This window comes from Amblyomma maculatum, chromosome 9 (genome assembly GCF_055883805.1).
Source record: "Amblyomma maculatum isolate TAMU_Amacu chromosome 9, ASM5588380v1, whole genome shotgun sequence".
NCBI classification, from domain to species: domain Eukaryota; kingdom Metazoa; phylum Arthropoda; class Arachnida; order Ixodida; family Ixodidae; genus Amblyomma; species Amblyomma maculatum.
Window position 1 is genome coordinate 13,044,464 of NC_139352.1, and position 14,377 is coordinate 13,058,840.

At 44.1% G+C, this 14,377-nt stretch overlaps 1 protein-coding gene across 2 annotated transcripts; it reads right to left on the reverse strand.

Moving 5' to 3' along the window:
- Positions 1-5,481: 5,481 nt before the first annotated feature.
- Positions 5,482-14,010, reverse strand: Apt1 (Acyl-protein thioesterase 1). 2 transcript variants are annotated; one of them, XM_084578173.1, is made up of 8 exons: positions 13,791-14,010; positions 12,013-12,044; positions 11,699-11,764; positions 11,365-11,483; positions 10,809-10,984; positions 9,405-9,716; positions 7,041-7,205; positions 5,482-5,832 (listed from the first exon to the last, which is right to left on the reverse strand). In XM_084578173.1, exons 1-8 carry the CDS (start codon positions 13,860-13,862, stop codon positions 5,776-5,778), a joined length of 999 nt encoding a protein of 332 aa, XP_084434299.1. In that variant the 5' UTR covers positions 13,863-14,010; the 3' UTR covers positions 5,482-5,775. The 2 variants fall into 2 exon arrangements, with proteins under 2 accessions (XP_084434299.1, XP_084434300.1); XM_084578174.1 differs by lacking the exon at positions 9,405-9,716 and having other exon boundaries at positions 13,791-14,005.
- Positions 14,011-14,377: the final 367 nt, after the last annotated feature.

Here is a 14,377-nt window from a genome sequence, read left to right on the forward strand (position 1 = left end):
AGGCCACCAACTTCTGTGTGACGTCCCACAAAAAAAGCATGAATAAGTGATTCAGTCCACTCATTTTGTATATATATTTTTTTATAGTGAAAGTTTAATGCCCCTTGTAAAGCAAGAGTATGCAACACACGCTTTTGTGAAGTTGAAAGTGCCAAGTGTCTGTATCAAGCTCACCAGTGCCTCTCCTCTCAGATAATTATATAAGTATTGAGAGGGTCACATATTACTTTTCCCTTCAAATGTTGAGAATATGCACGGTGTTTGTGGATGTGTTCTTGAGCAGGTACCCAATTTTCACCTTTAGAAGAGAGCGATGGAATGTGCATTGAACATACTATTTCTCATTTTATTTTTTGTCTTAAATATCTGCACTCTAAGAGGTGATGCTAATGAAATCAATGCCATTCAACAGTGGCACTGCTAACTAGTCCAAGAAGGACCAGGATTCTCAAAGTCGCATTGCTTTCTACCATTCAGAGCTGACATACTCGGACATTGTCCAAGTTTGACAATAAGAATTTATTTCAAGAGAGTTGGGCTTTAAATTTTGCTTGCTTACAAATGAAAGATGTGCTTAGTGTCACTTAGCGAGTATTGTGGTCTCAGCAACGCAGCGAGGATATGGGAACACGATGCTTCCACACTAATAAAACACTGCATCATCTGAGGCACCTGAGCCTATGTTTCTGAACAGAAAATTTGCCTGGGCTAGACTGGCCTCTATAAACTCGAGGCACTGTTAGCGCACATGCCTAGCACGCACATTCCAGGTGTAAAATGCGTGAATGTCTCTGTAGCTGCTGGCCTGTGGTGCCATGCTATGCATCCATGGGGTAGTAATTATTTCAGTCTAATTCCATTCGATTCCCATTCCATCTGCAGTTCAATAAGTTCTTGCCCTTCCTGTCGCTGGAATCAGTCCGATAGGAAATAGCAATAATTGAGTAGAATCGGATGAAAAGAATTGTACCGTAATGGCCTTGCCTTTGTTGCATGTTACATGCCTAATAAAAGCACAAAGAGTGGTAATTTTATTTTTTCAGTTATAAAACTCAAGCGAGGCAACTGGCAAATAGCTATGTTTTATTTACAGCCCCTAGATGTTGCCTACCTGCAGGTCTAAATGAAAAAAAATTTGCACTTCTAGTCTTATTACTTTTAGTCCTTGCTGCTGATTTTAAATTCTCTCCAAACCATGTGTTGGCCATTTGCTGCCTACTTCACTTTCATGTCGTATATTTTTAAACACCAGCCAGTGATTTCCTTTGTGTCTCATTTGTCGCTTTACAGCCTTGAGTAGAGGAACCGCTTGGCTTACATAATGCTGCCATTATCAAGCAAGAAGTGCAAGTTTATTTCAAAGTTTTGATATTTTTAAAATGTATCAATCTGTCAAGGCTAGCCCTGTATGTAGTACGCTGTTATATTGGATTAACTGAGGTGCCGCCCTCTGGGCCATTGAAAACGTATTTGATGCTATGTGCATTTGTAGGAACAGAGCTTTCCAGGATAGTTCATGTTCACTGCTTGGTATTATTCATGGCTTGGTTGCTTATGCACATTTTGTGTTTAAAAGACTTTGGTTTAATGTAGAACTGAGCAAATAGCAAAATTTTGAGTGCAAAACAAATGTGAATATTTAAATATGAAATCTTTTGTGACCCATGGCCAGAAAAAAAAGCAAATTTATTTTTTAAAGGTAAATTTAAAGAAAAAAAGCAAATTTGGGATGTGCAAATACATTTTTGGCTGCAGTGTGAATACAAATAAGAACTGGCCACAAATAGAATATGTTACAATAATTTTGAGCATTAGTGCAGTTAGCTAGAAATTCAGAAAATAAAAAAAACATGATGTGAAACAGTTGTTTCCACCCATCAGTGTAATTTATTCCACCTGTAAGGCTTGCTATCATGCTATCATGAAGCATTTTCAGTTGGATACCTCCTTACTGGAGGAGTGATATCAGTGGTTGATTAACAGCAAGGCAAAGCACTAGCAAAGCACAACAAAACTGCTCGCAAGATGAACAGAACAGCAATGCTAGCCATACTATCCCTTCCATGCTCCCTCGTGACATCTGAAGAGAAAGTGTTGGCTGTGGAATGCTGCCCGAAACGTAGCTTTCATGATGACTCGAAGCCTGCTTAACACTCTCATATCGGTTTTGCTGGACTGCATGTGTTGTGTTAGGCCTCAACCACCCAAACGCTGTCGTGAACCTCAAAGGCGCGAAAACGAAACCATGTGCAGTGGCCCAGTGTGTTTGCTATACTGTGGTTGCATGTGGGGGCTCGCTTCAAGCCAGACGCTCCCGTTGTGTGTCGTTTTTCTTGACCACCGTGGCTTAAGATACATATTCTAAGGCTGTGACGAACACTGAGAATGATCAAAGCTGTCTGCAAAACAACCACAGCAGTGCATGCTAGATGGAACTTAGCTCTTTCCTTCATAAGTTGGGCTGGTTCTATGCGTGTGCACGTGGTGATCTAAAAAATGGGATGATCAATGCCAATCAGGCTCTCATGGCTAGGCATACTGATGTGTTGCATGGTTCTGCACTTGGGCTTCACTGTGAGCTGGTAGTTGCTTCCATTAGGAAAGGGTATGTTGTGTGACAACTGCAAGGTATTGCAGTTTGGATATGTTGCAGATGTTTCGCTGCCTGTTTAGACGAACTAGAATTCTTAAGTTGTGAACGTTCAGGAGGTTTGAGTAATGAGTGTGTATGCAATCGAGTAGCAGATATTTGAAATCATTTGAAATTTTGGATATTCACACATCCTCCATAATATGTTAAGTAAGCAGCCAAGCTCAACTTAAAGTAGTATAAACACTAAATTTTTGTTATCTTTTCGTTAGATGTGTAAGCCGTTACTGCACATAGACCACCGCATGGTATATTTGGCTATGGCTGCTAAATAGAAAGGTTTAGCGTAGCTGGAGAGACATATGGCAAATGCAGCAACGCGTTGCCATTGTTACCTTTGCTAGGCTTCAAGCAGAGTCAGACGGGAGGGTGGCAAGGATCGAATGGAATTGCATGAAGAGAATTCTATCATGACGGCTTAAATGCCTCCATGACTTCTTGCTGTACGCGATTAAACTGGCAGTACAAGGTGCAGCTAGTATTTGCACCTGAAAGACAGTATGCTGTAAATATAATTGCAAATCTACACTCATTTAATTGCCTCTGGTTAAAAATTAATGTCTAAAGAAGTGCAGAATGGCACAGCTTTATCGGTTAAAACTCGGCTGATGGTGCTTGGGGCCGAGACTTTTCTGTGAATCTGCATGAAAAACTGATAAGCACTGGGTCTTCACCCATTCACCCATTATATACAAGTATTCACTGTAGATGTCATTACTTTAGTCTGCTAGGTTTTTCTGGGCAGTATATGCTGTGCTTTCACTACATGCTTTCTTGAAAATATGACACTGATTTCTGTGATCTAGTATTCATTTTCATCCTTGAGAAAAGACTCTGGGTGACACAGTGTTGTTGCCATCAGTTAAGAAGCATGTTTGGGATGAAATTTTAAAGCGAGTGGAAATACACATCGGCTGACTTCAGGAGCAGTCCTCCAATAACATCGTCGTGATAAATCAATTAAGGTGCCCCTTTCAGGTGACAAAAATTGCTAGTCGTGCCTCGTTAATATGGACACTTTGGTTCCCGACCAAAACTGTCCATAAAGCGAGTCATCCATAATAACGAGTCATGAATAAAAACAAAAAGGATTTTATTGAGAAAAGAGAATTGTAATTAACGACTGCTTTTGTACATAACGGTGTGCACTGGACTCAAAATTTCACAGAACACCGGCACATTTGAGTGCATTATCCTTGTCATTGTTGTCTTCAAAAAATTGTAGTGCAGCCTGAAGCGACTCGCTTACCATGACACCCGTGATGTTGGGCTTTGTGTTGGTCGAACTTTCGAGCACGAACTCCCCACTGGGCGATGAACCAGCGTCTGGTTCTCTACTCACCGCCACTTCCAAAATGTGCTCTTCACTGAGCTAAGTAGCCGCTAAGTAGCTGCTTGAGATTCTCCTGAGGCGAGGAAACAGCTGAGCTGTCGATACTAGTCCCTCGCAGCTTGGATTGACTGAGATGGCTTTTGCCGCTTGTATTCACAGATTTCTTCGCGCCTACGTTCAGCTCTGTTCTTTTGCGTTTAACTCCCGTCATGCCAAAAGCCAGACTCAAGTTCAGGGCTACAGGCTCCTGATGCTGTGCACTTTTTGCCTAGTTAACCTTTCTGCCTTTCCGTTCTTCTGATTCTTTCTTTTTTTGCCTTGTACTGTTTCTGTAAGAAAGCGAAGGAGTCAAGCTGGCGAGCTGCTATGCAGAGGGCTATCGAACATCCCATCTTCTTGGCGCCGTTTTTATGTGTTCCCATAAAACAAACACTGCAAGCTGAAGTACAGTTTAGAGCGACGGCTAGCCGACTACGAAGAGCTCAGACCTTGTCAAGGCCGCATCGTTGACTCAAAGCGGAGCCGACATACGGACCGCCTAGTGTGCAAAGTTTGGCCGTTCGACAGCGCAACAAGGACGAAAACCAGGAGCAAGAGAGGGAAGCGCGTCCAGGACGGGACGCCCGGTCCGGGTTGCGTGTTCGTACGTCGCCTCTTTTGTCGCTGTACTTTGTGAGCGTGTCTTAACTCTCACCGAAAAGCGTTAACGGCTTCATGGAACACACATTGCGCTTTGGGAAAGAAAACTTCAGTTTCCACCGCCACTGTAGGCACTTGTCTTTCTTCTTGTCATTTGTTTTTTACGCTTTTACCAGCCTCTCTGTTCACATTCAGCAGAATTTATTGCAACCACATGTTGCTGTTTTCCCGACTGCGGCGGCACTTCCGCTGCACCCAGAAGCCTCCTGGTTCCCCCTTTCGGGGTCTTTCTTACGCTGGCCCTCGGTTTGCTGTGTACGCTCCTCTCCGCTCTTGCGCTCCCCCCCCCCCCCCCCCTCCTTAAAACGGCGACACGCCGGCTTTGGTTCTTTCCAACCCCACAGGACTCGTTCAGGCATCCCGCCGTATCGGCTGTCGCGTAGGTTCGCGGGCGGCGCGCCCTTCTTTAACTTGCGTACGGACTACTCTGCTTTTTCTCGAGCACTGTCCATATTAACGAGACAAAAATACATGGGCCCAAGTGGGGCGCGTGCATTCTTCCCCTGTCCATTGTCCGGACAGCGAGTTTCCATATTAACGAGGCATAAATACATTGAAAAGGTTTCGTCCCCAGAAAAACTGTCCATAATTCGGGTCCTCTATATTAACGGGGGTCATATTAACGGGGCACGACTGTATAGTACTAGCGAGTGCTAAAGTAGACTAGCCACTAGCGGCCAACTGTGCCAAAAACTGTTATCGCCTCATCTGTTTTTTTCCGTCTATGTATGCATACAATAGGTAAAGTTGAACTGCATATGTTTGTGGCAATAATCCAATAGAAAGAACACGAGCAACACACATACCACCAACTCATTTATTTTTCCTCTCACCAAGCCTAGCTGGCAAAAAACACTAGGTGCAGTGTGCGTTTGACAGCGCATCTACACTTTTTTTTTTCTTTCTCAAAGCATTCATACGACAGAAGAAAGACCTTGGAATGAACAAAATGAATGAAAATAAAAATACTGTGCTTGGACACAACAAGGGCAAATGTCCTGACGCGAGGAGGAAGCATGTCTCTCTCTGCAGGGTTTCGCTGTGCACGTGCGGGTCTTCTCTGCTCTGTGCTGTTTTTTTTTCTTGACTTGACCTACTCTGGCTTCGGCGGGAGTCTGGACAGTAGATAGGCGGCAATGTCTTTTGTCTCCTGCACAGAATGATCCCAACAAAAAAGGGGGGCGGTTATTACGTAAGTGCACATGGGTGCACAGAACATTTAGCGAACACCCAATTATTTGGAACAAGTGCACACAGGAAACAACCAGCAATGCAGTAGGCAGGATCAGCTGGCTCTGTTTCCCACATCATCATCCCACTTCTTTCAAGCAATGGACCACCACCAAAAATTTCCTCCCAATCTACAGAGAGTCTTTCAAACATCTCTAGCAGACACAAATAGGAAAACTGTGTTCCTACTTCATTTTTTATGCCGACAAATGACCAGTGTAGAGCAAAAGCATGCACCACGGTGCAAGTGATGGCCAGAGCTCCTCATTACCACCAGTTGCGAAACTTCCCATAAGGCCCATGTATAAAAAAACGACGGTTTTTATTGGTCAAAATTCGGGTGTTTACAAAAATGGTAACGGCACCCGCGGCCATTAAAAGAAACTGCGTCTAAATTTCAAACTGTCTGATTGTTGATAAATGCACAACCAACGTGTGCAGCAGCAAAAATTATTAGGATAAGTTAAGATGGAAAAGAAAGAAAAATTTAATTTCCAAAAAGCAATGGCAGCAATAGCAAAAAGCTTGTATTAAGCGCTTCCAGATGGCGCGACGATTCATAGACACCTGAAAAATGCGGACAAAATCCGGTCACTTCGAGTTTCGCAACTGCTATGATCCAAAAGCTCTTGAGTGATGGCTAGCCATGATTGCGCCAGCATAGAAGGCAAACGGGAGGTGCAAGTGGTGCAAAAGTGTAGTATAATCGGGGTCACTGCGTTTGGATGAATGCATGGACTCCCACTCAGTTTGGATCCGATATCTGCACACTTAAGGTCCTTTACACAGCAGGCAGGCTCTTTTCATCTCCGGTATAGGGAAGCAAGAGTGCGAGTAGGCATTACCCTATTTACTCACAATTATGAACCCATTCTTTTTACAGAAAAACTGTCTCCATTCACAAGGGGATGGTACATTACACGGGAAAACTGCTGATAGATATTTTTTGTGTTGAAATTTCATATAACTTTAAAGATAATGAGAAAAGAAAAACGCACAACTGCAACCTCTTCAGTGGCAGAATGATCTTTTTGGACGCAAATAATTTGTGCTGTAGTCCAAAAGTTTGCAGCATAACCGTCAGCTGTGTTGTGGCTAGGACAAGAGTAAGAAAGCCAGTTGACTGACCTCCTCGCACGAGGAGTGCCCCATGCCCTTGTATTGCCGGAAGGTGACATCCTTGGCAAACTTCTTCAGCAGCTCCGACGTGAGCTGTCCCCAGTGAAGGGGCACTAGGTCATCACAATCGCCATGGCACAGCAGAATGGGCGTCTCGTGGTTCCCCACAGCTGCCTGTAAAGTCCGTGCAGCAAGGTGCCAACAGTCAAACCATTCCACATCCCTCGTAATCCACATGGAGCCTTTGCTCTTTAAATGAGCCTTGGTTTCTGTGGTAAACTGTAGCCTACCTGTACACTGGGCTAGACAGACCCCTTACATGTGTTTTACATCAGTTGCCAAAAAAACTAGGTTTTGTCAACAGATGGCAAAAGGAGAGTTTGACTTCTGGTACTGTAGCATTTTTGTGGTCTCGGGATACAATTTTGGTCTGTAATATGGTGCAACTACATGTAGGTGCTCATTCTTCATGCAAACACTAGTACATTGGCAGCATAGTTGCATCAGATTTATTGGGGACCAAAATTAAAAAAAAAAAACTATTCACTTCTCCAAAAAGAGAATTCTAACTTTATTTACATTGTACTAATGTCTTCCATTATGGTCAATATGTTACAGGCCAAGTATTGAAATAGATTGGACATCCATATCTATACTGAGCCCATCACGTTTCTCTTTTTCTTGTATTTTCCGTGGCAGCTTTTACAAGGGACAAATGGGCCACCAAACAGGCCATGGAAACTTTTATTTTGCTCCCTTTCCCGACACAGCTGGCTCACATGTCTGTGCACTGTTCAGGGAAATTACTTCCTGTCGAGCAACATGCCATGTACACAGCTAGCTATGCATTCAACCTGTGCAAGCAGACAGTGCAGGTGCTGTAGCTTGGTTAAAAAAGGCAAAACAAATAAAGCACGAAAGGACATGCATCACCATACCGTGCACCCATAAATAAAAGCCAGAGCCATTTCAAAGCTATCTCTGGCTGCCATTTTCTCCCATAACTTTGCAGAGTAACCTGAGAGCACCTGTTTCTCCGCCATCAGCTAAAGCACAGCTTGAATATTGCCAGCTCAAGCGAGTATCTTGCAGAGCGACCATGTTCTTAGTGAATAGTCTAATTACGTTATCGAATCAAATGCAAATAGTGTAACCAAGAACTGAATCGAACTGAATTGGATATTTATTCAATAAGCAGCGAAGCTTAGCGCTGCCTGAATTTTTTTTTTTTTTTTTAACGCAGCGGAGACAAAGTTGGAGACTGGAGAGTTTGTCAGAGAAGAGAAGAAGTGCCCCTAAACAAACATGTGAACATGCAGCAAGGTACGTCTAAATATACTAGTTAAAAATATGAAAATAGAGCATTTATTGCACTAAACAAGAAGTGAGCTGAAGACAGAGCATAAAACCAGCTTCTGTTATCCAACTTTAAAATGGCAGTGTCTAGTTTTCTTTCTCTTTTTACCTTCCCATCTTTCTCACTGTATGCCACAGCGGCAATTTTTTTCACCAGTTTCTTTCTTCCCATCCTGTTCCAAGTGCTTTGAACAACACCAGCAGGACAACTGTGTGTCCCTCTCTTATCTCACTCCATCAACACCACTATCAGGGACACCACGCACCTTTTCATATACTGTAGGTGATGAACACAGCGTCAATATCAGTCTATCTCAGCACTGCGATACCGTGTCAATTGAATATGCGGGCCTGAAGCCTTAAGTGAGTGAGGAGGTGCACTCTGCACGTGCGTGCCTTTTAGTCTGTGGGAGTCAGCTTACGGCACGTGACGCATGCACAATGTTGAGATCTGACAATCTCTGCATCAAAACAGGACTGACGCTGCCCTGCCTTTTCCAATCCGGAAAGAAAGGCTCCCCGCGATTCTCTATGAATGTGCAGACGAGCCAGCATATGGGGGCACACTTTTTTGTTTCCTTGACACCATTGCACGGATGCCGCATGGTTGCCATTTTGCGGGACTGGTATGGTTTACAGTTTCTGCGAAAGTTCATCTTAACCGAAAGACAAATGGAAAAGCCTGTCTGAAGCCGATTTTTTTTTTTTTTTTACATTTGGTAATGTGGCAAACCAAGCAATACTATTACACTGAAGATGTTACACGAGAATTCAGCTTAACTGAGTCTATCTTTATAGAAGTCAAATGTACTTCTGTTCATAAAAGTACACCCGATGCTTGGTATACTGTAGACCTATACCTCACATTACATTCTGTACTTTCATTTTTTCCTCTTTTGCGCAATGCAAAAGGGATATTCAGGTTACAATAGCAGCAGCGCTATCATTATGTAAATACAGTATTTTTCAAGGCCCGCTTCTCATTTGATCACCAGTTTTTAGAGGACGGGGCCTCACCGTCGTCTCCTCCTGGCCATCTTTGTCACTCCCTGATGGGGTTACTGGTTCAGAAGAGGAAGTGGAAGTGGCACCTTCTGTATGCTCTTCGTCTCCACGTAAGCGGTCTGCTGAACCAGATGAGTCCGCGTCCTCTGCCGCTTTGCCTTTTTTGAAAGCTGCCGCTTTGTGCGATATGAACTCGCGCTGCCCCGTACGGCCCTGGCCAGGATGGTCTATGTCGGTTAAGTTAACCTCTGAGCCCACCGTCGGCTGACGTGGCGGCGGCGTGGCCTTGCGCTGCACGACCTCAGCCGAAAGTGGCGCACCTTTCTGCGTAGACGAGAGGTGGCATTGTGTCCCTTGAATGAAGCTCTTCCTATGAATTCAAGTATATCTGAAGTGCTCTACTTTGTAGCTATATTCCTCACACTTGAAGAAATACGGGTGTGCCTCAAGTAACTTGGATTAATTTCAGCCACCTCCGTTTTTTTACATGCGCGTTGAAACAGTAAAGGACGTGGATGTATTATGCATCTTGTCTCCAAACATGCACCACGGGGCTGTCACTCAAACCTGTGGTCCCTTGGCTCCACATATATGATGGATTTTATTTTGAGTAGGTGAAGCACCAGGTATATAGGTCCATGACTGAAATTTAAAGCTTAAACGTTTTGCATACATATTCAAGTGCAATCCAGTGATGTGTTCCACGCTGAGATGGATTCAGGATGAGTGTGGTTGCGAGCGGATCCAGCCAACGGGTAAGAATTGTGTATTTTTCACGAGACGTTTTTCCACACTTAAGAGAGGCCCCTGGCAGTAGAAGAAGGGATGTCTAAAGGTGCTACATCTGACATTTTGAGGGAGTATTCACCCAGAATTTCACCTTATAGCAATACTCGAGCATGCCCAGGCAGCCCAGCATCATGCACCTTTCTATAAACTGCTCTGTAGTCAGCACCCTCCACCTGTAGCACACCTTAACTATTTTATAGCCACGTCTCTTCACTTTTGTGCTAAATGGAAAATGCTGTATGAGGGTGTCCTTTTGCACTTACTTTCTTAAATTTCAAAAAGTCTTCAAAGTTGAACAAAAACAAGACTATTACAAAATAAAATATTCAAATAACAAGAATGTACAGGGTCACTCAATATGAAAGAGGATTATTTGTTTGCACATAAAGATGAGTTTATCGGTCACTATTGGGCACTTTTGGGTACTAAATGCCGTGGATTTCTAGTTGTATGAGAGGAACAAGTGTGCTTGGTATGCTAGGTACACAAATAACGGAGAATTATTTAAGGAATTTTCAAACTCTGTTCCTCTCTCTGTGTTTGTGTTGAGCAATCTTGTATGCATTTGCCTAAGCTGCGAGAATACTGTGACAGGTGAAACAAGGCCACGTGGAAACACAGACTGACCACTGGGAACTGCTTGAACAGAGGCAGCCAGCAGCTAAGTCCCAGGATGCCAGCCAGGGGCTTGGGGTAGCGTAGGCCCGAATAGAGTGCCAGGGCCCCGCCCATGCTGAAGCCGCCCAGCACAATGCGGTCTGAAGAGATGCCCGCCTTCTCCTCGTCGGCTATCAGCCTGTGGACTGGTGATGACACGGAGAGAGAGAGAGAAATTAGAGCAAAATTTGTAGACAGGAGTAGAAAAAAGAAAAGATTCAGTGAGAGTGGGAAGATTTCAAACTGCATTTCATACACTTTCTAGTGGTGTCTGCTCATCCTGAGTCTGAATGTCCGGAGACATTTGTCACCACAAGCATCAATTCCTGCTATCACCAGAATGGTGCATTTAATTGCACTGCCAATCAAATGCCAGGCATGTAGCTGCAACAGAAGTTGACTTGCAACGGAGAAAAAGATGATCCACATATAAAAGAGCCCTCATTGCTTGAAAGATAGTTTAACATTTTCTTGCCTCAGGCTAATCCCAAGTTACATATGCACACAAGCAGTCATGACAACTTACTTCCTTCAGCAGCAGATTTGATGCCGCTTTCATCCTCCCTGCCATTTGGGTCGAGGGAGCAGAGGTCGAACCATGCAGTCATTCGCATGCCTCCATTCAGCGTGACGGGAATGACTGGCCTGCAAAATGGTGGGCCGCACACCATGACCTTACTCTTCAGAACAAACGAAAGCAAATGATAACCACAGTTCTATGCACTACGCTCCCTAAAAGCCAATAGGGTAGAGTCCTGCATGCAATGTAGAGTCCTGCATGCAATTAGGAAAGCAAAAAAGGCAGTCGATACTTGTATGCAAAATGCTAAGTGGCGGAAAAAGAGTATGATATTACTCACGCTGTGGGGCATATATACTTGATGTGTGGCTGACGTATTGCTTCGAATACAGACGACCAGCCCAGCCTGTGCAGTTTGGAAAACAGGCATGCATTAGTGCACTCTCTAAAGACATCACCATACTAGATTATGGCTGCAAAAAAAAAGGAAGGAAGAGTGTAAAGTGTAAATCAGGTTCAAGGGTTCAAGAATGCTTTCTATCAACTTTGTCGATTAGGTGAATATCAGCAAAACTGAAAATAATGGACCTTTGGGGATAAATTAATAATACCCAAACTTCATCAGTATTAAGGGATGCCTGTAAGGCCTCTTACCCTGTATCTCCCAGGCCATGAAGAAAGATAACCTGAAACACAGAAGTATCCATGTTTGAGCATTAATGCTTACTTAAATGCTTTATTCTGTTTGCTTCAGCCAATCAGTCATGAACACTCATTCTATCACATATACTGAATTGAAAAGAGAATGTCTGTTTTTGTGCAATGTGCAGAAATGTTTAACTGAGACAACAGTGAGAGATCATACACCTAAACTACAAGAGCACAGACATACAGCAGATGCCCCGCTGCCGTGGCTTAGTGGTTAGGGCCATGAAATGGTCAAGATTACCATTCCTCCCCTACAGTGTCTCACAAAGACAATGTAATTTTGGGAAGCTAAAACCCTATGAAAACAAACACAGCAGCTGTTAGACTGCCACAAGGTATGCATGTACGTACCAGAGCCACTTAAAGTGACAGGGTTAAATCACCTCATTACCTTTGACAGAAGTCTGCAATAGCCAAACACACATTTCTGTGATGCTACATGTAACCTTTATTGTTTCTTTATTTTTTTGTATGACTCCAGTTATCTGGCTGATTGACTGACTGCCATGCTACTTCCGTGAATAGAACTGCTAGTTAGTAGTTCTGTGAGGTTTATTTCTATCTGTCATCTTATTCAAGTAAAAGCATACACTGCCTACAACAGTGATATATATCCTGCATTAGAGAAGACAAAAAAGCCTTCAGTTTGCAATCACTGTATCACTGTCCAGGAAATAATTGCAACCTTCACCAACTAATCAAACAGGACACAAAACAGGACACAAAATGGATACATAACCAAATATATGCAAATGGCTTTAATGATAAGCAGTATCTATGAACGATCCAATGTTCAGTAATCGAACCAAGGGGTAACAGTTATTGCTTGCTTTTAGTGTGCTTGTTTATCCTAAATATTGCCCAGCTCTGTGCACCATCGAATAAATTTTGATTGATTCGTCATTGCGAATGTTATGTTCAGCATGTTCAGCAGCAACCTTTGTACCACACCAGCCTAGTGTCATCTGCACGAAAGCTTGCATTGCACAGTAAAATGCCAGAGCAAGCAGACACTTCTCACACTTACGGATCGAGGTTGTTCGAGCAGCACAAAATTATTTTTCGCGCTTATCGGGTGTTCTCTCAAGCTGAAATATTGCTCCTTTCATTTTGTAAACTAGTAGCTCCAGACAAATCGGTCTAGGGTCCAGCCTCTCCGTTGTTTTCGGAAGCGGACCCGAAATACATATATGGTGGCGGCGACGTGCAAACTGAATCAAGCGCGGTCGCCCTACTAAAACGGGTGGCCAATATAGACTTACGCAGTGTTTAAAAATGTGTCTAGACACGCGGAGAAAAGATCGCTTCAACGCTCGTGACCACATTCCCCGCCGCACACAAATGCGGTCTCGTATCGATCTTAGCAGGATGCTATTTTCGACACGCCTTGCCTGTGTTTGAAAGCGCACCGCGCGCGTGACGTGACACGGTTCGAAGTGTGATCGCTGAATTTCACAAGCGAAAAGGCGATCTCTATACGACCGGCGAAAGTGTTGCAATGTATTTTCAGACTCTCCTTTACAGCTGAGAATTGCGCTAAGCCAGTTATAATCACAGAACTCGGAAATGATTTCCGCACAGCAGCACACACAACGGACAAGTAAGCAGAGCCGCTACTTGAGGTCAAACTTCCACAGAAGCGAGAAGCGACGACGGCCAAGCCGTACTAAACTGGTACGATGCAATTCTAACGATGCAGTGTCATCGGCATAAGCCTAACTCACAGTAGCGGTATGTTTGGCAGTGGCGGCCACGATCACTGGGGACTGCATGGCGGACGTTGTATTTCCTCCCATAAACAGGAGAAGCCTCCGATGGAGAAAGGTAGGACGCGCTCACTCAGGCCAAGTTCAACGAAGCCGGCACACACATGTAGCAGGCACAGACGGCACAGATCCGATCCAACTTTCACGACCACCTTCGCGACCTCAGCGCGGCGTGCGGATGCTGGAGCAAATTAGATACAAATGCATATGGCCTCTGAGATGCTTGACTAGTTTCGGTATCAATAGTTTCGATTGAATGTAGCCGACCACGATACCACGACCTACTAGGTCTCTTCGATTTGGCTTGCACTGGCTGCACTAATTCTGTTCTGAAAAGTGCTGCAGCAGTGCCTAGGTGGTGCCAGGCGGTCACGTGAGCGTACAGTGCCAGTTCCGACACTGGCGTGCGGTGGCAGCTGCCAAAACGAGTACGCAAGTGTAGGACTCTGCAACCTAGCAGACGCGTGCGCGCAGTATACATTTCATGCATCGCGTGCTGTAACAGGATCACGTCCAATTTCGAAGCCAGCTGCCGTAGGTCTACT